Source organism: Coregonus clupeaformis, chromosome 15 (assembly GCF_020615455.1).
Source record: "Coregonus clupeaformis isolate EN_2021a chromosome 15, ASM2061545v1, whole genome shotgun sequence".
Lineage (NCBI taxonomy): Eukaryota > Metazoa > Chordata > Actinopteri > Salmoniformes > Salmonidae > Coregonus > Coregonus clupeaformis.
Window position 1 is genome coordinate 65,852,408 of NC_059206.1, and position 27,212 is coordinate 65,879,619.

At 43.6% G+C, this 27,212-nt stretch overlaps 1 protein-coding gene across 1 annotated transcript in view; it reads left to right on the top strand.

Annotated features, from left to right (window-relative positions):
• LOC121573293 (CD151 antigen-like) overlaps nucleotides 1-27,212 on the top strand; it is a 78,337-nt gene that overhangs the window by 31,626 nt on the left and 19,499 nt on the right. Inside the window, exon 3 of the mRNA XM_041885149.1 lies at nucleotides 11,075-11,266. Within this exon, the coding sequence (XP_041741083.1) occupies nucleotides 11,075-11,266 (192 nt within the window). The remainder of the gene's footprint in view (nucleotides 1-11,074; nucleotides 11,267-27,212) is intronic.

Here is a 27,212-nt window from a genome sequence, read left to right on the forward strand (position 1 = left end):
ACATCCACAGGTACACCTTAAATTGACTGAAATGATGTCAATTAGCCTATCAGAAGCTTCTAAAGCCATTACATAATTTTCTGGAATTTTCCAAGCTGTTTAAAGGCACAGTCAACTTAGTGTTTGTAAACTTCTGACCCACTGGAATTGTGATACAGTGAATGATAAGTGAAATAATCTGTCTGTAAACAATTGTTGGAAAAAGTACTTGTGTCATGCACAAAGTAGATGTCCTAACCGACTTGCCAAAACTATAGTTTGTTAACAAGACATTTGTGGAGTGGTTGAAAAACGAGTTTTAATGACTCCAACCTAAGTGTATGTAAACTTCCGACTTCAACTGTACGTTTTTTCAACAACAGGTTATTGTCAATAATATCAAAGGCTACACTGAAATCTAATAGTACAGCTCCCACAATCTTCTTATTATCAATTTCATTCAACCAATCATCAGTCATTTGCGTCAGTGCAGTACATGTTGAGTGGCTTTCTCTATAAGCATGCTGAAAGTCTGTTGTTAATTTGTTTACAGAGAAATAGCATTGTATTTAGTCAAACACCATTTTTTTCAACAGTTTGCTAAGAGCTGGCAGCAAGCTTATAGGTCTGCTGTTAGAACCAGTAAAGGCCACTTTACCACTCTTGGGTAGCGTAATTACTTTGGCTTCCCTCCAGGCCTGAGGACAAAGACATTCCTCTAGGCTCAGATTAAAGATATGACAGATAGGAGTGGCTATAGAGTCAGCTACCATCCTCAGTAGCTTTCCATCTAAGTTGTCAATGCCAGGAGGTTTGTCATTATTGATCGATAACAATAATTTTCCCACCTAACTTTACAAAATTGAAACTTGCTATGCTTTTCTTTCATTATTTGTTTTTTATGCATGAATACGATGGCTCACTGTTCATTGTTGGCATTTCCTGCCTAAGTTTGCCCACTTTGCCAATGTAGTAATCATTAAAATAATTGGCAACATCAAATGGTTTTGTGATGAATAAGCCATCTGATTCGATGAATGATGGAGTTGAATTTGTCTTTCTGCCCATAATTTCATTTGAAGTTATTTTCCATCATTCTTTATATCATTGATCTTGGCTTCATAATACAGTTTATTCTTATTTTTGTTGAATTTAGTCATATTATTTCTCAATTTGCAGTAAGTCAACCAGTCAGATGTGCAGCCAGACTTATTAGCCAATCCTTTTGCCCCATCTCTTTCAACCATACAGTTTTTCAATTCCTCATCAATCCATGGAGCCTGAACATTTCTAACAGTCAGTTTCCTAACAGGTGCATGTTTATCAATAATTGGAAGAAGCAATTTCATAAATTCATCAAGTGCAGCGTCTGGATGCTCCTTAGTAATCACATCAGACCAACAATTTTTTTTTTTTATATCATCCACATATGAGTCACAGCAAAATCTTTTGTATGATCTCTTATACACTATTTTAGGCCCAGCTGTTGGAACTTTGGCTTTCCTGGATATAGTCACTATATTGTGATCACTGCATCCAATGGGTATGGATACATCTTTAGAACAAAGTTCTACAGTATTAGTAAAAATGTGATTGATACATGTGGATGATCTTGTTCCTGTAGTGTTTGTAAACACCCTGGTAGGTTGATTTAATAGCCTGAACCAGATTACAGGCACTGGTACAGTAAGAAGCTTCCTCTTGAGCGGACAGCTTGATGAAAACCAGTCAATATTCAGGTCCACAAGAAAGTAGACCTCTCTGTTTACATCACATACAGTGGCTTGCGAAAGTATTCACCCCCCTTGGCATTTTTCCTATTTTGTTGCCTGACAACCTGGAATTAAAATTGATTTTTGGGGGGTTTGTATCATTTGATTTACACAACATGCCTACCACTTTGAAGATGCAAAATATTATTTTTGTGTGAAACAAACAAGAAATAAGACAATAAAACAGAAAGCTTGAGCGTGCATAACTATTCACCCCCCCCCCCCACCCCCCCAAAGTCAATACTGTGTCGAGCCACCTTTTGCAGCAATTACAGCTGCAATTCTCTTGGGGTATGTCTCGATAAGCTTGGCACATCTAGCCACTGGGATTGTTGCCCATTCTTCAAGGCAAAACTGCTCCAGCTCCTTCAAGTTGGATGGGTTCTGCTGTTGTATAGCAATCTTTAAGTCATACCACATATTCTCAATTGGATTGAGGTCTGGGCTTTGACTAGGCCATTCCAAGACTAGTGCCATCCATCATTCCTTAAATTCTGACCAGTTTCCCAGACCCTGCCGATGAAAAACATGCCCACAGCATGATACTGCCACCACCATGCTTCACTGTGGGGATAGTGTTATCGGGGTGATGAGAGGTGTTGGATTTGCGCCAGACATAGCGTTTTCCTTGATGGCCAAAAAGCTCAATTTTAGTCTCATCTGACCAGAGTACCTTCTTCCATATGTTTGGGGAGTCTCCCACATGCCTTTTGGCGAACACCAAACGTGTTTGCTTATTTTTTTTCTTTAAGCAATGGCTTTTTTCTGGCCACTCTTCTGTAAAGCCCAGCTCTGTGGAGTGTACGGCTTAAAGTGGTCCTATGGACAGATACGCCAATCTCCACTGTGGAGCTTTGAAGCTCCTTCAGGGTTATCTTTGGTCTCTTTGTTGCCTCTCTGATTAATGCCCTCCTTGCCTGGGCTGTGAGTTTTGGTGGATGGCTCTGTCTTGGCAGGTTTGTTTGAGGTACGATATTCTTTCCATTTTTTAATAATGGATTTAATGGTGCTCCGTGGGATGTTCAAAGTTTCTGATATTTTTTTATAACCCAACCCTGATCTGTACTTCTCCACAACTTTGCCCCTGACCTGTTTGGAGAGCTCCTTGGTCTTCTTGGTGCAGCTTGCTTGGTGGTGGCCCTTGCTTAGTGGTGTTGCAGACTCTGGGGCCTTTCAGAACAGGTGTGTGTATATATACTTAAATCATGTGACAGATCATGTGACACTGAGATTGCACACAGGTGGACTTTATTTAACTAAATATGTGACTACTGAAGGTAATTGGTTGCACCAGATCTTATTTAAGGGCTTCATAGCAAAGGGGGTGAATACATATGCACGCACCACTTTTCCGTTATTAATTTATTTTAATTTTTTGAAACAAGTTATTTTTTTCATTTCACTTCACCAATTTTGACTATTTTGTGTATGTCCATTACATGAAATCCAAATAAAAATCAATTTAAATTACAGGTTGTAATGCAACAAAATAGGAAAAACACCAAGGGGGATGAATACCTTTGCAAGGCACTGTACACTATCAAGCATTTCACACACATTATTTAAATACTGACTGTTCACACTTGGTGGCCTATAGCAACACTCCAAAAGAAAAGGCTTTACATGTGGCAAGTGAACCTGCAACCACAACACTTCAATAACAATTGACATAAGATCTTCTTTAAGCATTACAGGGATATGGCTCTGAATGAATATATACAGTGAGGGAAAAAAGTATTTGATCCCCTGCTGATTTTGTACGTTTGCCCACTGACAAAGACATGATCAGTCTATAATGTTAATGGTAGGTTTATTTGAACAGTGAGAGACAGAATAACAACAAAAAAATCCAGGAAAACGCATGTCAAAAATGTTATACATTTATTTGCATTCTTTGTCAGTGGGCAAACATACAAAATCAGCAGGGGATCAAATACTTTTTTCCCTCACTGTATATATGAATATACAGTGGGGAGAACAAGTATTTGATACACTGCCGATTTTGCAGGTTTTCCTACTTACAAAGCATGTAGAGGTCTGTCATTTTTATCATAGGTACTCTTCAACTGTGAGAGACGGAATCTAAAACAAAAATCCAGAAAATCACATTGTATGATTTTTAAGTAATTAATTTGCATTTTATTGCATGACATAAGTATTTGATCACCTACCAACCAGTAAGAATTCCGGCTCTCACAGACCTGTTAGTTTTTCTTTAAGAAGCCCTCCTGTTCTCCACTCATTACCTGTATTAACTGCACCTGTTTGAACTCGTTACCTGTATAAAAGACACCTGTCCACACACTCAATCAAACAGACTCCAACCTCTCCACAATGGCCAAGACCAGAGAGCTGTGTAAGGACATCAGGAATGAAATTGTAGACCCGCACAAGGCTGGGATGGGCTACAGGACAATAGGCAAGCAGCTTGGTGAGAAGGCAACAACTGTTGCCGCAATTATTCGAAAATGGAAGAAGTTCAAGATGACGGTCAATCACCCTCGGTCTGGGGCTCCATGCAAGATCTCACCTCGTGGGGCATCAATGATCATGAGGAAGGTGAGGGATCAGCCCAGAACTACACGGCAGGACCTGGTCAATGACCTGAAGAGAGCTGGGACCACAGTCTCAAAGAAAACCATTAGTAACACACTACGCAGTCATGGATTAAAATCCTGCAGCGCACGCAAGGTCCCCCTGCTCAAGCCAGCGCATGTCCAGGCCCGTCTGAAGTTTGCCAATGACCATCTGGATGATCCAGAGGAGGAATGGGAGAAGGTCATGTGGTCTGATGAGACAAAAATAGAGCTTTTTGGTCTAAACTCCACTCACCGTGTTTGGAGGAAGAAGAAGGATGAGTACAACCCCAAGAACACCATCCCAACAGTGAAGCATGGAGGTGGAAACATCATTCTTTGGGGATGCTTTTCTGCAAAGGGGACAGGACGACTGCACCGTATTGAGGGGAGGATGGATGGGGCCATGTATCGTGAGATCTTGGCCAACAACCTCCTTCCCTCAGTAAGAGCATTGAAGATGGGTCGTGGCTGGGTCTTCCAGCATGACAACGACCCGAAACACACAGCCAGGGCAACTAAGGAGTGGCTCCGTAAGAAGCATCTCAAGGTCCTGGAGTGGCCTAGCCAGTCTCCAGACCTGAACCCAATAGAAAATCTTTGGAGGGAGCTGACAGTCCGTATTGCCCAGTGACAGCCCCGAAACCTGAAGGATCTGGAGAAGGTCTATATGGAGGAGTGGGCCAAAATCCCTGCTGCAGTGTGTGCAAACCTGGTCAAGACCTACAGGAAACGTATGATCTCTGTAATTGCAAACAAAGGTTTCTGTACCAAATATTAAGTTCTGCTTTTCTGATGTATCAAATACTTATGTCATGCAATAAAATGCAAATTAATTACTTAAAAATCATACAATGTGATTTTCTGGATTTTTGTTTTAGATTCCGTCTCTCACAGTTGAAGTGTACCTATGATAAATATTACAGACCTCTACATGCTTTGTAAGTAGGAAAACCTGCAAAATCGGCAGTGTATCAAATACTTGTTCTCCCCACTGTATATATATATATATATATATATATATATATATATATAAAAAAAATATATATATATATAAATAAAAACAGCAACACCTCCCCCATAAGCATTTCTGTCTCTTCTGTAGGTGTTATATTCTTGCATTGCTACTGCTGTATCATCAAATGAATTATATAAGTGAGTCTCAGAAATTGCTAATATATGAATGTAAATATGGACAGTGAGCCTGTCATAGCGGATGTAAGAAATGTCCCCATGCGCTCTGGCAGCTTTCATGGCTGGGATAATTTCTTTCCTCTTCTGGCGCACAGCTTCAGGATAGTCCTCATTGAGAAAGATATACGTTCCTCTCAAGTTCTTGGCTCTTTCCAGAACAGCTACCTTGTCCTTGAACCTCAGGAACTTGACCACTATCGGCCTGGGGCTGTCACCTGGGCCGGTGGTGGGTTTTCCAGTCCTGTGGGTGCGCCCCGCCTCAATCTTCCTGTGGTCCATCTTCAATTTCTCAGAGATCATTTCCCTCACTTTGTCCTCAGACTCCATCCAGGTCTCATGTGGAGATTCTGTAATTCCATCGACAACCATGTTGTTACGCCTTGATCATTTCCCCTCGGGTGTAGTTCATCTGAGGAGGAGACGTAAATGCCTGTGCCTGCGCACACAAGGTAAACTAGATGGATGGGGAAGAAATGTGGGGTGTAATGAACTAAAATAACCAGACAACAACCAGATCTCAAGGTTAGCCCTCAGGGGACATTTAGTAAGGTACTTAAAATAAATATACAACACCCATAAAGAAACAGTAAGGAAACAACAAATCAATCAAACAAACCAGGGAAGGTAAGAGAAGGGAATATTTGGGAACGGGGTCCAATTAATGAAAATAAACAAAAGGTCCCTCCTCTTCTACACACCTAAACCTTCCTATCACACTCTAACCCTAACCCACTTTCCTGCCTGTTTACCAAAAAATACAGGGGTGACACCCGCTCGGCTAACCTAGTGTATAAAACAATGGGTTATCTACGTGGGAATGTACACCCATGGGCAGATCTAACTTTCCCTTCTCCAGGACCTAGGTAGGGTGGAGTACATCAGGAGGACAGGCTGGAACACAAACAAAGATAAATTAACACAACCAAACAGCCAAAATACAAGTGTCTCTCCCCCCCCCCCTCTTCGAGCTCACACGGCAAACAGGTATAGTCTCATCAATCAGCCACAGCTGCCAGGACTGCGGACCGAAGCCACGCCCACCATCGTCAGCCGCAACTCAGCACACCTGTAATGCCCAGAACACACAAACATACTACACAGGAAAATGGGGAGATAGAAAAACACGTCACACGTAACACGCCCCCCCCCCAAAAAAAGAGTAAACCGCTGGGTTTATGATAAGAACCTTACACATACCTATATATTTTCTTTATTATACCAAATACTTACAACACATCCCCCCCTAGTTGTCAACGCCTCGTTTTATTATTTTCTGAACTAGGCACGGGACAGAGCATCCGCTACCACGTTTTCTGCACCCTTTATATGCTGAATTTCTAAATTATAACCCTGTATAACCAACACCCAACGCATAAGACGTTGGTTGTGGTTATACATGCGGCTCAAAAAAGTTAAAGGGTTGTGGTCTGTGTATAACACAACAGGCAACACACTGGAGCCAACATAAACCTCAAATAATTGTAGGGCAAACAACAGCGCCAGAGTCTCCTGTTCGATAGTGGAATAACGTGACTGACAGCTGTTGAATTTGCGAGAGAAGTAACAAATGGGGTGATCTAGACCATCGTGTTCCTGTAATAAGAATCTTAAAGAATCTGTGTAACTCCCGTCTAGTGGCAGGGGCAGGAAACCGGGTGATAGCGTCCACCTTAGCTGTTACGGTACGCACCTAACCCCGACCCACCTCTTTACCCAAATAGGTAACAGTAGCCTTTCCAAACTCACATTTGGCTAAGTTAAGGGTCAAAGAAGCGCTGGCCAAGCGTGCAAACACAGCCCTCAATGTGCTCATGTGATCAAGCCAGGTAGTCGAATTAACAACCAGGTCATCAAGATATGCGGTACAATCAGGAACATCAGCCAACACAATATATTTTTTTCTCATTTTGTCTGTCATAGTTGACGTGTACCTATGATGAAAATTACAGGCCTCTCTCATCTTTTTAAGTGGGAGAACTTGCACAATAGGTGGCTGACTAAATACTTTTTTCCCCCACTGTATGTGTAGGTTGTGCCATATGTATTGGCTAATATGCATATGCAGCTGTCGTTTTTTAAACCTCCATTCTAGCATACAGTGCATTCGGAAAGTATTCCGACCCCTTCACTTTTTCCACATTTTGTTACGTTACAGCCTTATTCTAAAATGGATTAAATTGTTTTTTCCTCATCAATCTACATACAATACCCCATAATTACGTTTTGCAAATGTATTAAAAATAAAAAACTGATATCACACTTACATAAGTATTCAGATTCTTTGCTCAGTACTTTGTTGAAGCACCATTGGCAGCGATTACAGCCTCGAGTCTTCTTGGGTATGACGCTACAAGCTTGGCACACCTGTATTTGTGACCGACCGGCTCGATTCGGTCTTATGTAGCAACATTTTAAATGGTGTTTTTTTACATTGGATAAAAGTAGAGACTCAGAGCTAGAAAATGGTATATCATACACTACAGTTGAGGAACAATGGGAAAGTAATTCTGCTTTGAAAGGTGATAAACTTGTAATCTCACTTTTGAGAAAATGGCACTTGAATGTTTGAGTACACCTAATGGAGAGCTCTTCTTTGTCTACACCCATTCAGCATCGTTCACACCCTCTAAAGCCTTAGCCCCACCCATCACTTTAAGGATTCACATGTGAGGCCATGTACTAAAGAACCAAAAATTTCAAGACTAAAGGCTGGTTTATACTATGGGTGTGTTCGTAAATTTATTCTGAAGTGCCAGAGGGTACGCAGAGTGTGCTCTGGGCATTCGTAAACTCAGAGCATTGTCAGATTGTCCGTTCGTAAATTCTGAGCGTTTCGCTCTCGGAGCGCTCAGAGTGCACACTGGACGCTCTGGCCGAGAAGTAGGGTTGATCCGAGCGTTCTGACCTAACAACAGCAGTCCAGCACCCAAGCTAACTGGCTAAAGTTGGATAGCTTGCTAGCTACTTCCAGACATAATTGAGAGAACAGCTCACTCTGACCATTTTACTCACCCTAGCAGAGCTGGATAGGCTGTTTTTATGTTATCCAGGGCGTTGGTGACTGCAACTGTGCTGCTGGCAACAATTTAACTATGCTTTTTTGCCAACGCTTACTGACAGCGGCCATATTCAACGGGTGTTGAGGGTTCGTCAATTTGTCAGTTATTCTGCATTCTTGCACACAGATGAGAGAGCTCTGAAATTGGAGTAGATAGCCAGAGCAAATTTACCAGCTACGTCTATCGACAGTTGTCACAGTGACATCATGAACATTCTATATCTATTGAAATGGTTACTTGCATAGTGGAGTCTTTTGTTTAGACATGTAGCAAGCTAGCTAAACAATTAACCATAATCCCAACTCATAACGTTACTACCCTGCATGAATCTGCAGGTGGCTAACCAACCAGGTTCGATGTTAGCTAGCTAACATTAAGCTATAACTAGCAATGCAAATGGCTCGGAGATACGAATAATATAACTACACAGATCATACACGTAACGTTAGCTAGCGAGCCAGCCAGCTAACGTTAGCTACCTAGCTAACAGTACACTTTAACTTGAAATGAAAATGACTTTCTGACAAAATCAGCTAGCTAGACTATCTTACCTGGATACATGGAAGGACGTTTCTCCCACTCTGTCACGGATGCCATGGTTGCCCTTAGTTTGAAGATACAATCCGGAGACCGGTGTTTTATACAACAGCCTGTGTGTTCTCTTTTCGACTCCGTCTGCATATTTGCAATCAAACGCCAGAATTTTCTCCATCTCCTTAGCTATCATACTCTAATTCCACAGATTTCAAAACTCTTATGCAGTTCTACTACGTGATATCTTTCAAAAAAGCCCCTTTAGAAAGGAAAATTCAGGCGTTTAATTCCAAATATGCAGCTATTTTCAGGTCTCCAGAGATGTTCGATCGGTCTCTGGCTGGGCCACTCAAGGACATTCAGAGACTTGTCCCGAAGCCACCCCTGCATTGTCTTGGCTGTGTGCTTAGGGTCGTTGTCCTGTTGGAAGGGGAACTTTCGCCTCAGACTGAGGTCCTGAGCACTCTGGAGCAGGTTTTCATCAAGGATCTCTCTGTACTTTGCTCCGTTCATCTTTCCCTCTCCTGACTAGTCTCCCAGTCCCTGCCGCTGAAAAACATCCCCACAGCATGATGCTGCAACCACCATGCTTCACCGTAGGGATAGTGCCAGGTTTCCTCCAGACGTGACGCTTGGCATTCAGGCCAAAGAGTTCAATCTTGGTTTCATCAGACCAGAGAATCTTGTTTCTCATGGTCTGAGAGTCCTTTAGGTGCCTTTTGGCAAACTCCAAGTGGGCTGTCGTGCCTTTTACTGAGGAGTGGCTTCCGTCTGGCCGCTCTACCATAAAGGCCTGATTGGTGGAGTGCTGCAGAGATGGTTGGCCTACTGGAAGGTTCTCCCATCTCCCTGACCAAGGCCCTTCTCCCCCGATTGCTCTAACATGCATTGTCAACTGTGGGACCTTTATATAGATGTGTGTTCATTTCCAAATCATGTCCAATCAATTGAATTCACCACCGGTGGACTCCAATCAAGTTGTAGAAACATCTCAAGGATGATCAATGGAAACCGGATGCACCTGAGCTCAATTTCGAGTCTCATAGCAAAGGGTCTGAATACTTATGTAAATAAGGTATTTTTAAAGTTATTTTTATACATTTGCAAAAATTTTGAAAGACCTGTTTTCACTTTGTCGTTATGGGGTATTTTGGGTAGATTGATGAGGAAATAATTTAATTTAATCAATTTTAGAATAAAGCTGTAACGTAACAAAATGTGGAAAAAGTCAAGGGGTCTGAATAATTTCCGAATGCACTGTACATGACACACACATCTTTCTATCTACATGCTTTTATTTGGGTTTCTATGCAGATTATATGATTGAATGTTTATTTATGCCTGCAGCTAGTTACTTGAAATGAGACAATCATGCCAAAACATGATTCTAAATTGAATTCACTGACAGAGATAGCTAATGAACACTAGCTTCCTGAGCAGGCACATTGACATTTACAGTATTAGCTGGCTAGGCTAGTCAACTGTAACATTGGCAAGCTTTCAATAGTTACCTCTCCATATGATCAAGACCATTCATATTGCATGCTGCATATTTCAAGTGCATTCGAAAACCGATATTTATCTTATTTCAGTCTTTGGGAGCTAACGTTAGTTCCTCTTAACACACTGACAGCAGATCAGAGGCTGTGTTTACATCTTAGAAGCAGGCCATTGGCTGCCTTCATCAAGAAGGGTATGTGCAGGAGTTCTAATTGGTTCGAAGTTTAGCAGTTTGCAAATTTACCTGAGAAGACCGTGTTGAAATATACGTTTTCCGAAAACATTTGCAAGAATTTAAGGTGCCAACTAATTTTACAGTAATCATAAGAATATTTCATTGTCATATACAAAACATCAGCTCCTCCCTCGACGTAGCTCGATCAACTTCACTGTTTTCGGTGTCGGCCCACCACCTACTAGCCTATGTGTCTAATTCTTCCTCTGTACTTTGTCCTCCCAGCTGGCAGGGGGCGTGGTGATGGCAGTGGGCACCTGGACGCTGGTGGAGAAGAGCGACTACATCAGCCTGCTCTCCTCCGCGACCTACGCCGCCTCCGCCTACATCCTGATCCTATCCGGTGCTATCGTCATGGTGACGGGAGTGCTGGGCTGCTGCGCCACCTTCAAGGAGCAGAGGAGGCTGCTGAGAGTGGTGAGTGGTGACCCTCAATTATGCACAGACGTTTGCATGCACACGCATTCACACAGAAACACGGGTGACACAAGTGGAAATTCTGTCCCAACCAGGACGCAAACTCCCAATCCTCCATACCGTAACACAACATCAACCTTTATTTGCCATGTGCACAGCATAGAACAGGTGTAAAACATTACAGTCACATTCTTACATTGAGAGCTCTTTCTCAACAATGTAGTGATGGTGATGATAATAATAATAATAACAAATCAAATCAAATCAAATTTTATTGGTCACATGCGCCGAATACAACAGGTGCAGACATTACAGTGAAATGCTTACTTACAGCCCTTAACCAACAGTGCATTTATTTTTAACAAAAAAAGTAAAAATAAAACAACAACAAAAAAAGTGTTGAGAGAGAAAAAGAGCAGAAGTAAAATAAAGTGACAGTAGGGAGGCTATATATACAGGGGGGTACCGTTGCAGAGTCAATGTGCGGGGGCACCGGCTAGTTGAGGTAGTTGAGGTAATATGTACATGTGGGTAGAGTTAAAGTGACTATGCATAAATAATTAACAGAGTAGCAGCAGCGTAAAAAGGATGGGGTGGGGGGGGCAGTGCAAATAGTCCGGGTAGCCATGATTAGCTGTTCAGGAGTCTTATGGCTTGGGGGTAGAAGCTGTTGAGAAGTCTTTTGGACCTAGACTTAGCGCTCCGGTACCGCTTGCCGTGCGGTAGCAGAGAGAACAGTCTATGACTAGGGTGGCTGGAGTCTTTGACAATTTTGAGGGCCTTCCTCTGACACCGCCTGGTATAGAGGTCCTGGATGGCAGGAAGCTTGGCCCCAGTGATGTACTGGGCCGTACGCACTACCCTCTGTAGTGCCTTGCGGTCGGAGGCCAAGCAGTTGCCATACCAGGCGGTGATGCAACCAGTCAGGATGCTCTCGATGGTGCAGCTGTAGAATTTTTGGAGGATCTGAGGACCCATGCCAAATCTTTTTCAGTCTCCTGAGGGGGAATAGGCTTTGTCGTGCCCTCTTCACGACTGTCTTGGTGTGTTTGGACCATGATAGTTTGTTGGTGATGTGGACACCAAGGAACTTGAAGCTCTCAACCTGTTCCACTACAGCCCTGTCGATGAGAATGGGGGCGTGCTCAGTCCTCTTTTTTTTCCTGTAGTCCACAATCATCTCCTTTGTCTTGGTCACGTTGAGGGAGAGGTTGTTGTCCTGGCACCACACGGCCAGGTCTCTGACCTCCTCCCTATAGGCTGTCTCATCGTTGTCGGTGATCAGGCCTACCACTGTTGTGTCGTCGGCAAACTTAATGATGGTGTTGGAGTCGTGCCATCATTAAGTTTGCCCACGACACAACAGTGGTAGGCCTGTCGATGAGAATGGGGGCGTGCTCAGTCGAAAATATACGAAAATATAATACAAAACACAAGTAAGATATAAGTTGAAGAAAAAAAAGAATGCAAGTAATTTATATACATGTCAGAGCCAGTACCTTATTCAGTGTGCAGGGATACTGGGGTGGTTGAGGTAGGTTTATACATAAAAGTGACTGGTAGTAGGAATATATAAATACTTATGGTAATAGACTAATGGTAATATTTACATGTAAACAGGAGAAATAGTGACCAGTAGCAAGATAGAGTAAATACTAATGGTAATGGCAATCAATAAGCAATGAATAGCAGTGTAATGGTCATAATAAATCTAATCAATAATCATTTTAGCAGCAGCGTAGGTGTGAGGGGGTGTGTGCGTGTAAGTGTGTGGCGTCAGTAATGAGTGTGTGAGTGAGGGTGTTTGTGAGTATGTGCGTGTGAGAAGAGTGACAGTGAAGGTGTGTGTGTGTGTGTGTCTGAGTGGGTAGAGACCTGGGCATAGTCAGTGTGGATAGGCTGTGGGAGACGGAGAGCAGTAGTTGTTAGCCATTTAAGTCTTGTGGCCAGGGGATAGAAGCTGTTTACGAGTCTGTTGGTCTGTCGGTTGATGCACTGGGACCGCCTGCCGGATGGGAGCATGGAGAACAGTCCATGTCTCAGGTGGCTGGAGTCTTTGGCAATTTTTCGGGCCTTTCTCAGACACCACCTGGCATGCATGTCCTGGATGACTGGGAGATCACCCCCAGTGATGCACTGGGCCGTTCGCACCACCCTCTGTAGGGCCTTCCGTTCGAGGGCGGTGCAGTTGCCATACCAGACGGTGTTACAACCAGTCAGGATGCTCTCGATGGTGCAGCTGTAAAAGTTCCTTAGGATCTGAGGGGCCATGCCAAATCGTGTCAACCTCCTGAGGGAGAAGAGGCACTGCCTTGCCTTCTCCAGGATGTACTGGTGTGAGTGGACCATGTTAAGTCCTCAGTGATGTGTACACAGAAGAACTTGAAGCTCTTGATCCTCTCCACTGCGGCCCTGTGGATGGGTGTGTACACCCCCACTGTTTCCTGTAGTCCATAATTAGCCCCTTGGTCTTGTTGACGTTGAGAGAGAGGTCTCTGACCTCCTCCTTGTAGGCTGTCTCATCGCCGATGGTGGTCAGGCCTACCACCATTGTGTCGTCAGCAAACTTGATGATGGAGTTGTAGTCGTGCGTGGACACACAGTCGTGGGTAAACAGGTAGTACAGGAGGAGGGCTAAGCACACACCCCAGCGCAGCCACATGTTGAGGGTCAGCATGGCAGAGGTGTTGTTACTTGGGCTGTTGCGGTGACCGCATATGTTTTAATAAGGTTTGAATCACAACTAAAGTGGCCAAATAACTTCTTAAAATTAAGCACATTCATCCGCTTTATAGGGGTGTATTGCCTAACTGGCATACATAAGCAGTGCGTGAGTTTCAAGTTTGGGGAAGATAATTTTCACCATAAAAATGCACCTTTATAATAAAAGCATTACATGCATAATTGCATTTGCGGTCACTTTTGATAATGGTGTTTTCAGCTAATGGAACATTTGCGCTTATAGCCTACTACCATGTGCGCACTGCTGCGCTTATAATGTGAAGGAATAGCCTAATAGTTTATCAACATTTTAAGCTAAACGTCTGATCTGTTGGGTCAGCCACATTGCGTAAAAATGTTTGGAATATTTATTTCTTGCACAGAATAGAATAGGTCGACCTTTGTACTATGGGGATAGTAGATTGACATAGGCTAGTGCTTTTGCTGTTCGTTAGGCCTACTCATGTTGTTGGCTGACGATAAGTAAATGTGGACAATTCTTCCAATATCTTCAATATGCACCTTGGAATTGGGACAAGCGCAGATGCGTCCCCGATGTGTCTGTCTTCACTTGTAGCCTGTGAGAAAGACCCGATCACGTGATGGAGCGCGCAGCACTCAGGGAGAAGGGCACAACGGCCACTGGCCGCAAAAGGCATGGATTTCTTTAGGGTGCATTACGGCCACAGAAAGGGGATGCCGCCATGAAATTCTAGGCATTATCAAGTGCTTGCCAAATTGTGAATGAGTGACTGATGTAGTGTGTACAGCCTGCGCAAAAAAACTAAGCAGAGCTCATGCCTTTTCAAGGAACTTTTTTCAAATCATCATTAGTCACATCATGCAGCCTTACAATGTATTAAAAATCCAAACATATAGCCCAACGTTTGTAGAACAACTAAAGTTGCATGAATAACTCTAAATTAAGCATATAGGAATACCTATCTCTTTGTTAACCACTCAACACAGAATAGCCGCATGTGCACACTCCCTCTAATTGTATGGAGAAAATGTCCTTTCTATTTTATTCAGCTTTGTTCAATTGTATTGTTCAGCTTTGTTCAATTGTATTGTTCATACTATAAAATAATGCCACGGAATTCTAAGCAAATCTTGTCTGCTAAATTAACTAGTGTAGCCCACAGTCATTTGGCATAGCCAAATCAGGTCCTAACATAAAGGACAACTCAGAGTATGCTATTCTGTTCTTCTGAAATAGACTACAATTTCTTCATATCATGCTTCTTTAGACCTGTCTAAAATAAATAATGGATTTATTGTGAAGGTGTAGGCTGTATTACATGGATTTATTATACTTTTTTTAAAATGTCAGCATCAGTGGCTTGTAGGCTATGTGGCGCAGTGGTCTAAGGGCTCCCGAGTGGCGCAGTGGTCTAAGGCACTGCATCTCAGTGCTTGAGGCAGAACTACAGACCCCCTGTTCGATTCCAGGCTGTATCACAACCGGCCGTGATTGGGAGTCCCATAGGGCGGCGCACAATTGGCCCAGCGTCGTCCGGGTTTGGCCGGTGTAGGCCGTCATTGTAAATAAGAATTTGTTCTTAACTGACTTGCCTAGTTAAATAAAGGTAAAAATAAAATAAAATGTGTGGAAGCCAGGAGATGCTAAATGTGTTTGTTAATTAACAGTCAATTACTGTGAGACCGACAGTTATTTGCTTGACAATCACCGGCTGACGAAATTTCGTGACCGCCACAGCCCTAGTTGTTACCTACTCACCACCTGTGGTCGGCCCGTCAGGAAGTCCAGGATCCAGTTGCGGAGGGAGTTGTTCAGTCCCAGGGTCCCGAACTTGGTGACGAGCTTGGAGGGCACTATGGTGTTGAACATTGAGCTGTAGTCTATGAACAGCATCCTCACATAGGTATTCCTCTTGTCCAGGTGGGAGAGGGCAGTGTGGAGTACAATTGAGTCTATATCGTCTGTAGACGAGCAGTATGCAAATTGGAGTGGGTCTAGGCTGTCTGGGATGATGGAGTTGATGTGTGCCATGACCAGCCTTTCAATGCAATTCATGATTACAGATGTGAGTGCTACAGGGCAGTAGTCATTGTGGCAGGTAGCCTTAGAATTCATAGTAACAGGAATGATGGTGGTCAGCTTGACATATGGGGACTGGGACAAGGACAAAATGACAGTGAAGATGCCTGCCAGCTGGTCTTTGCATGCTCTGAGAATTGGCCCTGGAATACCTACCGGCCCCACGGCCTTGCCAGTGTTGACCAGATTAAAAGACTTACTCACGTCGGCTTCGGAGAACGAGATCACCCGTTCTTCTGGGACGGCGGGGTCCCTTGAGTTCGTCTGGTAGAGAGGCATCTTTGGGCAGATCACGGCTAGGTCTTCTTTTGTAATCCGTAATGGACTATAGCCCCTGCCACGTGTTGAGCGTTGGAGCCGGTGTAATAGGATTCCACCTTGTTCCTATGTTGTCCTTTTGCCTGTTTGATGGCTCTGCGGATGTCGTACCTGGACTTCTTGTACACGTTCGTGTCCTCAGCCGTAGCCTCGGGGTTGGCTGCGATAGCCCTGTGTGCGGTAGCTCTGTCCTTTAGCTTAGCACGTACATCTGTGTTAATCTACGGCTTTTGATTGGGGAAGTATTAAACCTTCACTGTGGGGACAACGTCGGCGATGCATTTCCTTATGAAGCCGTTGACAGAGGTGGTTAGCTCGTTGATGCTATCGGTGGAGTCCCGGAATATATTCCAGTCAGTGCTAGCAAAGCAGTCCTGCATCATAGCCTCTGCTTCGGTGGACCATTTCTCTACGGAGCGCATCACGGGTACTTCCTGTTTGAGCTTCTGTTTGTAAACAGTAAGCAGGAGTATAGAGTCATGATCTGATTTGCTGAAAGGGGAATGAGGGAGGGCCTTGTATGCTTGCTTGTGGGTTGAGTAACAGTGGTCTAGGACTATATATCGCCCCTAGTGGTGAAGAAGAAGTGTTGATAGAAGTTGGGCATCACCTGTCTTAGTGACAAGGAATTAAAATCACTGGTAACAAGAAAAGCTGCCTCTGGGTGCATGGTTTCCTGTTTGTTTATAGCCTCGTACAGTTTAAGTGCCAGCTTGTTGTTGTCCTGAGGTGGAATACCGTATATACAGTGGGGGAAAAAAGTATTTAGTCAGCCACCAATTGTGCAAGTTCTCCCACTTAAAAAGATGAGAGAGGCCTGTAATTTTCATCATAGGTACACGTCAACTATGACAGACAAAATGAGAAAAGAAAATCCAGAAAATCACATTGTAGGATATTTTATGAATTTATTTGCAAATTATGGTGGAAAATAAGTATTTGGTCACCTACAAACAAGCAAGATTTCTGGCTCTCACAGACCTGTAACTTCTTCTTTAAGAGGCTCCTCTGTCCTCCACTTGTTACCTGTATTAATGGCACCTGTTTGAACTTGTTATCAGTATAAAAGACACCTGTCCACAACCTCAAACAGTCACACTCCAATCTCCACTATGGCCAAGACCAAAGAGCTGTCAAAGGAAACCAGAAACAAAATTGTAGACCTGCACCAGGCTGGGAAGACTGAATCTGCAATAGGTAAGCAGCTTGGTTTGAAGAAATCAACTGTGGGAGCAATTATTAGGAAATGGAAGACATACAAGACCACTGATAATCTCCCTCGATCTAGGGCTCCACGCAATATCTCACCCCGTGGGGTCAAAATGATCACAAGAACGGTGAGCAAAAATCCCAGAACCACACGGGGGGACCTAGTGAATGACCTGCAGAGAGCTGGGACCAACGTAACAAAGTCTACCACCAGTAACACACTACGCCGCCATGGACTCAAAACCTGCAGTGCCAGACGTGTCCCCCTGCTTAAGCCAGTACATGTCCAGGCCCGTCTGAAGTTTGCTAGAGTGCATTTGGATGATCCAGAAGAGGATTGGGAGAATGTCATATGGTCAGATGAAACCAAAATAGAACTTCTTGGTAAAAACTCAACTCGTCGTGTTTGGAGGACAAAGAATGCTGAGTTGCATCCAAAGAACACCATACCTACTGTGAAGCATGGGGGTGGAAACATCATGCTTTGGGGCTGTTTTTCTGCAAAGGGACCAGGACGACTGATCCGTGTAAAGGAAAGAATTAATGGGGCCATGTATCGTGAGATTTTGAGTGAAAACCTCCTTCCATCAGCAATGGCATTGAAGATGAAACGTGGCTGGGTCTTTCAGCATGACAATGATCCCAAACACACCGCCCGGGCAACGAAGGAGTGGCTTCGTAAGAAGCATTTCAAGGTCCTGGAGTGGCCTAGCCAGTCTCCAGATCTCAACCCCATAGAAAATCTTTGGAGGGAGTTGAAAGTCCGTGTTGCCCAGCGACAGCCCCAAAACATCACTGCTCTAGAGGAGATCTGCATGGAGGAATGGGCCAAAATACCAGCAACAGTGTGTGAAAACCTTGTGAAGACTTACAGAAAACGTTTGACCTGTGTCATTGCCAACAAAGGGTATATAACAAAGTATTGAGAAACTTTTGTTATTGACCAAATACTTATTTTCCACCATAATTTGCAAATAAATTCATTAAAAATCCTACAATGTGATTTTCTGGATTTTTTTTTCTCATTTTGTCTGTCATAGTTGACGTGTACCTATGATGAAAATTACAGGCCTCTCTCATCTTTTTAAGTGGGAGAACTTGCACAATTGGTGGCTGACTAAATACTTTTTTCCCCCACTGTACAGCAGTCAAGATAACAGATGCAAACTTTCTCGGGAGGTAGAAGGGTCGTCATTTGACCATCAGGTATTCCAAGACAGGTGAACAATGGGTGAAGACTGAACAACATTTGTTGTTGATGAAAATACATACTCCTCCCCCTCCGCTATCGGAGGTCATCCATCTTATTACCAAGTGACTTATTGGCCAATAGAATGGAGGGAAGTGGTGCCTGGTTTCGCCTTAGTTTCATCAGGACGCCCGCTTTCCTGCCTTTTTCTCGCCAGCGTTTCCTCCTGGGTAGCCTGAAGATTGGGTCGTAGGAATACAAGAGCCCAGGGCAGATGAGTCAAAGTTGAAGCCTGAATTGAGGTTAGTAACTGCCCATCTGGTGTTCAAAAGTTATTGTCGGTCATAAGAAATGATAGTGGATAACTCCGGTAAGAGACATATAGACCCTTCAGCCATCGGAGAGGTGTGTCAACTGCTGAAGCTGATCTGCAAAATCGCAGAATAGGCATAAGCCAATGTATTGGATCTTATCAGAAAACATTCATTCTATAAGCTAAAAGAGAAAAGAGTTTCACATTCTGAAATGACATGTAGATATAGTCAACACTTGCCACATATGTTATACGTTTCTTGTTGACTATTTATATAATTTTCTTTCCTGCTACTGAAGAATGCACTTAGTTGAAACACACACAGCACAACATTTACTCTTGTGTTGGGCGTGGTTGGTGCGCTTAGTCTAACTATTGTGGGGGTGCATCAACCACACACATAATACAAGACACATACCTTACTGTATATCCTCTGTCACATCAACTACTGGAAAAAACACACGCACACCCACCAGCACACCCCTATTGGGAGAAAAACCCAATAGAAAATCTACATACAGAATTCTGCAGAATTATCCTAAATATCCAAAAGAAAGTACCAAATAATGCATGCAGAGGGGAACTCGGACGATTCCCTTTAATTGTAAATATAAAGAAAAGGACACAAACATTTTGGCACCATTTGAAATTAAGCCCCAAAACATCCTTACATTTCAAAGCACTGGAAACCCAAGAGCTCAACCCTGAAAAGAGTCCCCTATGTCAGCTGTTAAAAACACTAAACAACCCTATTATCCAAACACACAGGGAAATCAATCAAAATGTTACAGAAATGAAAACCTCCAATTTGACAAATTGGAAAAATTAAACAAAAACACAGAATAAACTAAATTGCTCAAAAGAGAATACAAATTGGCAGAATATCTCTACTCTGTCAGAGATACAAAATAGAGACAGATCCTGACAAAATACAGGCTCATTGACCACCAATTGGGTATAGAAAGAAAAAGAGAGACACAAAAAGACATGGCTACCCAAAGAGGAGCGTCTATGTGGTCACTGCACGACAGGGGAGGTAGAGACAGAGATGCACTTTTTCCTCTACTGCACGATAGGGGAGGTAGAGACAGAGATGCACTTTTTCCTCTACTGCACGATAGGGGAGGTAGAGACAGAGATGCACTTTTTCCTCTACTGCACGATAGGGGAGGTAGAGACAGAGATGCACTTTTTCCTCTACTGCACGACAGGGGAGATAGAGATAGAGATGCACTTTTTCCTCTACTGCACGACAGGGGAGATAGAGACAGAGATGCACTTCTTCCTCTACTGCACGACAGGGGAGGTAGAGACAGAGATGCACTTTTTCCTCTACTGCACGATAGGGGAGGTAGAGACAGAGATGCACTTTTTCCTCTACTGCACGATAGGGGAGGTAGAGACAGAGATGCACCTTTTCCTCTACTGCACGACAGGGGAGGTAGAGACAGAGATGCACTTTTTCCTCTACTGTGAGAAATACTCCCAAATAAGAATATTTTTTCAAGAAAATGTCTCAATCAATTCCCAAGTTCTGTGCATTTACTAATTACATAAAACTGGTGATTATTCTGGGTGAGGGAGAAACCACAAATACTGTATTACTGCCAGATACAGTGGGGGAAAAAAGTATTTAGTCAGCCACCAATTGTGCAAGTTCTCCCACTTAAAAAGATGAGAGAGGCCTGTAATTTTCATCATAGGTACACGTCAACTATGACAGACAAAATGAGAAAAAAAATTCCAGAAAATCACATTGTAGGATTTTTTATGAATTTATTTGCAAATTATGGTGGAAAATAAGTATTTGGTCAATAACAAAAGTTTCTCAATACTTTGTTATATACCCTTTGTTGGCAATGACACAGGTCAAACATTTTCTGTAAGTCTTCACAAGGTTTTCACACACTGTTGCTGGTATTTTGGCCCATTCCTCCATGCAGATCTCCTCTAGAGCAGTGATGTTTTGGGGCTGTCGCTGGGCAACACGGACTTTCAACTCCCCTCCAAAGATTTTCTATGGGGTTGAGATCTGGAGACTGGCTAGGCCACTCCAGGACCTTGAAATGCTTCTTATGAAGCCACTCCTTCGTTGCCCGGGCGGTGTGTTTGGGATCATTGTCATGCTGAAAGACCCAGCCACGTTTCATCTTCAATGCCCTTGCTGATGGAAGGAGGTTTTCACTCAAAATATCACGATACATGGTCCCATTCATTCTTACCTTTACACGGATCAGTCGTCCTGGTCCATTTGCAGAAAAAACAGCCCCAAAGCATGATGTTTCCACCCCCCATGCTTCACAGTAGGTATGGTGTTCTTTGGATGCAACTCAGCATTCTTTGTCCTCCAAACACGACGAGTTGAGTTTTTACCAATAAGTTCTATTTTGGTTTCCATATGACATTCTCCCAATCCTCTTCTGGATCATCCAAATGCACTCTAGCAAACTTCAGACGGGCCTGGACATGTACTGGCTTAAGCAGGGTGACACGTCTGGCACTGCAGGATTTGAGTCCCTGGCGGCGTAGTGTGTTACTGATGGTAGGCTTTGTTACTTTGGTCCCAGCTCTCTGCAGGTCATTCACTAGGTCCCCCCCGTGTGGTTCTGGGATTTTTGCTCACCGTTCTTGTGATCATTTTGACCCCACGGGGTGAGATCTTGCGTGGAGCCCCAGATCGAGGGAGATTATCAGTGGTCTTGTATGTCTTCCATTTCCTAATAATTGCTCCCACAGTTGATTTCTTCAAACCAAGCTGCTTACCTATTGCAGATTCAGTCTTCCCAGCCTGGTGCAGGTCTACAATTTTGTTTCTGGTGTCCTTTGACAGCTCTTTGGTCTTGGCCATAGTGGAGATTGGAGTGTGACTGCTTGAGGTTGTGGACAGGTGTCTTTTATACTGATAACAAGTTCAAACAGGTGCCATTAATACAGGTAACGAGTGGAGGACAGAGGAGCCTCTTAAGGAAGAAGTTACAGGTCTGTGAGAGCCAGAAATCTTGCTTGTTTGTAGGTGACCAAATACTTATTTTCCACCATAATTTGCAAATAAATTCATAAAAAATCCTACAATGTGATTTTCTGGAAAAAAATTCTCAATTTGTCTGTCATAGTTGACGTGTACCTATGATGAAAATTACAGGCCTCATCTTTTTAAGTGGGAGAACTTGCACAATTGGTGGCTGACTAAATACTTTTTTTCCCCACTGTATATGAATGCCATAGCCTGAGGGACATCCCATGACCATTAATTCCTTGAAGTATTTACATTGTATATAACTTACAAGTAATCCATAGTGTAACCATCAACCTTATTTTTATTTAATTACATTTATCGACGGAAGATTACACAATACAACAGCAGTAGTGTTGTACCTGTATACATTATTATATGTACTATTATTATTACTACTGAAATTAACTGTATTTCATTATCCTCATTGCATTGTACTTTATTTACTGAAATGTTGTACCACTATACAGCTTTGGCAATATCTACAAATGGTATTTTCATGCCAATAAAGCAATGAGAGAGAGAGAGAGAGAGAGAGAGAGAGAGAGAGAGAGAGAGAGAGAGAGAGAGAGAGAGAGAGAGAGAGAGAGAGAGAGAGAGAGAGAGAGAGAGAGAGAGAGAGAGAGAGAGAGAGAGAGAGAGAGAGAGAGAGAGAGAGAGAGAGAGAGAGAGAGAGCGCTCACGGAAGGAGGGATCTGGCATGAGCACAGTCCATTGTTCTGGGGCAGAATTGACAGAGAAGTGGCACAGAGAGTGGAGGGAAACTGTTTTCCTTCCAAACAGACACAATTTATAACACTGGCTGAGTCAGAAAACCCCAGAGGCAATGAACGGAAAACTGACCTCATACTCTCACTGGCTAGAGCCCTACAAGGCTGAACTGTGCTGGAAGCAGAGGCAAACTTAAAGGGGTAGTGCACCCAACTGACATAATTTGTTCTTCTTTTCCTCACCTTTGAAGTAATTCAATGTGAATGGGTCATGAATGACTGTCATTTACAATAACACTTTCATTACCTGTGGTGGCCATAGCTAACATTCGCATTGAGCAATAGGTGGTAAGGTGCCCTTGTCTCAGAATGAGAAGAATACCCTGTAGACTTTCTTTTAGACATGGTGCAAATGATGTCTACACCAATGCCTGCTGACAACATGTTGCCAAATACTTTTAGGTCGGTGACGAACAGAACTAGGTAAACAAAGCCTGTGTGGTGTGTCTGGTTTTGGCATGCAATGACCTGCATGCCAAAATTTGAATTCAAGTGATATCTAGGTATTCACATTGTTTTCCATATCAAATTGAACATGGAATTTTGAGGAAACCAATAATAAAACCTCAATGAGTTTAGTTATTTAGTAATAATAGGATCTCTATCCAGTCCTTACCCTGACCTTTTGAGCATTATATTCCTTAGTGAAGGGACAACGGTGGAGTAGTTGAAACAGCCTAATCCAGTATTATTCATTCACATTAGGTACGGTTTCTCAAACTATTTTGTAATCAGCTCCTGTTCTAGATGGGCCTCTACTGTATGTCCACTTTTGATCCCAAACATAAGCTGTGGCTTTTGTGTGCACGTGTGTGTGTGTGTGTGTTGGAATGCAGAGTGCATCCCAAAGAGTTAAGATTAGGCCGATGAATCATGCTGAAGGAATTAATTAATCAGCAGGGAGGGAGGGGAGAGATGGTTAGGAAGGAAAAGAGAGAAGAGGGGTTTGTGTGTGTGTGTGAGTAACTTAACCCTGGCCACGAGGGGCGAGAAGACTGCTGTCGAATCTGTGTGAACTACCTCCGATGTCTTGCCTCAGCAGCTATATCGGCTTTCTGTCAAACTCCATGTATGTCACAGAGGTGTGTGTGTGTGTCTCTCTCTCTGTGTGCGTGTTAGGGTTGGGCGATGTCAATCTTTGTCCTATCGTGATTATGTACCAATAAAACATTGTGATATATGATGCTATCGCCCCCTATTGGCCAACCTCAAAAAATTATATTTTTTAAGTAAAATAAAAACACTGCTAAACTTACAGTTGGGCTACAGTAAGGAAATCGAAAGCAACTGGATGAATCTTGACGGAAGGTAATGTTGTTGAAAGCCTGGGCAGAGGCTAAGTGCAGGCAAATCTTTTCTAATGTTGCTTTCTGGGGGAGGAGTGTCAGCATGGAGTGTGTGTGTATGTGTGGCGCGTTGTGATGGAGCAGTGACTGTCTGATGAGGAATGGGCTGTCTTACCGTAGTGACGTGGGCTGGATGGAAGCAATCTACCACAGAGCCATATCTACAGTATATATGTATGACTGGTCTACCGTCTCCAGAACTGGATAATAATTGCTTTATTTGCCTCATAAAATAATAAAATAAATATATACAGTACCAGTCAAAAGTTTGGACACACCTACTCATTCCAGGGGTTTTCTTTATTTTTTTTACTATTTTCTACATTGTAGAATAATAGTGAAGACATCAAAGCTATGAAATAACACATATGGAATCATGTAGTAACCAAACAAGTGTTAAACAAATCCAAATATATGTTATATTTGAAATTCTTCAAACAGCCACCCTTTCCCTTGATGACAGCTTTGCACACTCTTGGCATTCTCTCAACCAGCTTCACCTGGCTTGCTTTTCCAACAGTATTGAAGGAGTTCCCACATATGCTGTGCACTTGTTGGCTGCTTTTCCTTCACTCTGCGGTCCGACTCATCCCAAACCATCTCAATTGGGTTGAGGTCGGGGGATTGTGGAGGCCAGGTCATCTGATGCAGCACTCCATCACGCTCCTTCTTGGTAAAATAGCCCTTACACAGCCTGGAGGTGTGTTTTGGGTGTGTTTAGTCCCACTAAGCCCAAACCAGATGGGATGGCGTATCACTGCAGAATGCTGTGGCAGCCATGCTGGTTAAGTGTGCCTTGAATTCAAAATAAATCACTGAAACTGCCCTTCGGGTTACAAGAGAAATGGATCTCCATTGGTTCCAACTACAAGCAACAATATCATGTTCCGTTCCCTCCTTTTGCCGCCTTTGTTGACTTCGTCATCCAGCAAGCCAGAATCAGGAATGACCCCAGTTTCAACCTTGTTGCCGATATTCCTGCTAAAGCAGACAAAGTTCCCTGAAAGCAAGGCAGACAGAGGGAAGTCTCAGTTCACAAAACAGAGGTATCCCCCACTACCACCTCCAACTCAGACAAGCTTATTAAGAAAGCCTTGAAATCTGAACGGCAGTGCCCTATCCTCAAGAAGCCTCACCCCTTATGGAAGTGCTGTGCCTTCCGCGAGAAACCACTGGACCAACGCAAGGCTTTCCTGAAAGAGAATGGCATATGCTTTAGATGTTGTTCATCCTCCTTTCACATTGCCAAGAACTGCAAGTCAAGCGTTAGCTGTGCAGAATGTGAGCGATAGTCATAACAGCGCCCTTCATCCAGGACCACACCCTGGGTCAAAAAGGCAGACCTTCCTACAGAGCACGGTGGGGAGGAAGAGCTCACACCTCCCTCTGACGTAATGTCCCAGTGTACGCAAGTCTGCGGTGGGAACCTCACCGACAGGTCTTGCTCTAAGATCTGCCTCGTCAAAATCTACCCAACAGGCTACCGAGATAGAGCAGTGACATTCTATGCCATCCTCGATGAGCAAAGCAACAGATCATTGCCTCCTGAGTGGCGCAGTGGTCTAAGGCACTGCATCGCAGTGCTAGCTGTGCCACTAGAGATCCTGGTTCGAATCCAGGCTCTGTCATAGCCGGCCGCGACCGGGAGACCCATGGGGCGGCGCACAATTGGCCCAGCGTCGTCCAGGGTAAGGGAGGGAATGGCCGGTAGGGATGTAGCTCAGTTGGTAGAGCATGGCGTTTGCAACGCCAGGGTTGTGGATTCGATTCCCACTGGGGGCCAGTATGAAAAATAATTATAATAAAAAAATAATGTATGCACTGACTAAACTGTAAGTCGCTCTGGATAAGAGCGTCTGCAAAAAAATTAAAAATAATCATTGGTTCATTCTGAGTTCTTCGATATCTTCAGGGTACAAGGCCCCAGCTCTCCCTACTCCCTTAAGACCTGTGCCGGTGTGATGGAGACAGAAGGAAGAAGAGCCAACGGCTACCAGGTAGATGAATGGGCAAGTCAGTCTTCCACTGCTAACTCTCATAGAGTGTAACGAGATCCCAAACAACCGATCTGAGATCCCAACTCCAGATGTAGCGCTCCACCATGCTCACCTGAAACCCCTTGCTTACCTCATCCCAGAACTTGAACCTAAAGCTCCCGTCATGCTTCTGGAAGAGAAATTATCAGAGTCCGCAAGGTGCTCAAGCAAGTTAATGGGCCCCATGACTCACCATACGCCCAGAAGCTTGACCTCGGATGGGTCATAATAGGCAACGTCTGCCTGGGGAGCGTTCACAAGCCTCTCTCAGTGAGTACCTTTTACACAAACACTTTGGAGAAAGGACGTCCTACTCTCTTCGAGCCATGTCCCAACCTCTTCTTGGTGAAAGAAAGATTCCGGAATGCCCAAGCTCCCGATCAAGCTGCATTATGCTTCTACAAAAGTATTCCTTGCGACAAAGAGGAAGTTCACTTGGGCTGCAATGTGTTCCAGCAAACTAGAGACGACAATAAAGTGGCCTTCTCCATCGAAGACAGCATTTTTCTGAAAATCATAAAGGAAGGGATCAGGAAGGACGACAGCAACAGCTGGGTGGCACCATTACCATTCAAGTCACTAAGACGTTGTCTCCCCGACAATAGATTTTCGAGAATGGTCATGCCGAAGTGGCTCTGCCCTGAAAGAAGAAGAACAGTGGTACCTACCTACATTTGGTGTCTATCACCCAAAGAAGCTTGATCAAATCCATGTGATTTTTGACTCCAGTGCCCAATACGATGGAGTATCCCTCAATGACGTCCTCATGACTGGGACCGACCTCATCAACACACTCCTTGGGGTGCTTACTCGCTTCCGTAAGGAATCTGTCGCTGTGACAGCAGATATTAAACAAATGTTCCACTGTTTCCTGGTGTAACAAGAAGACTGTAACTTCCTGAGATTCCTGTGGTTCCAGGACAACGACTTGTCCAAAGACATCATCGACTACTGCATGAAGGTCCATGT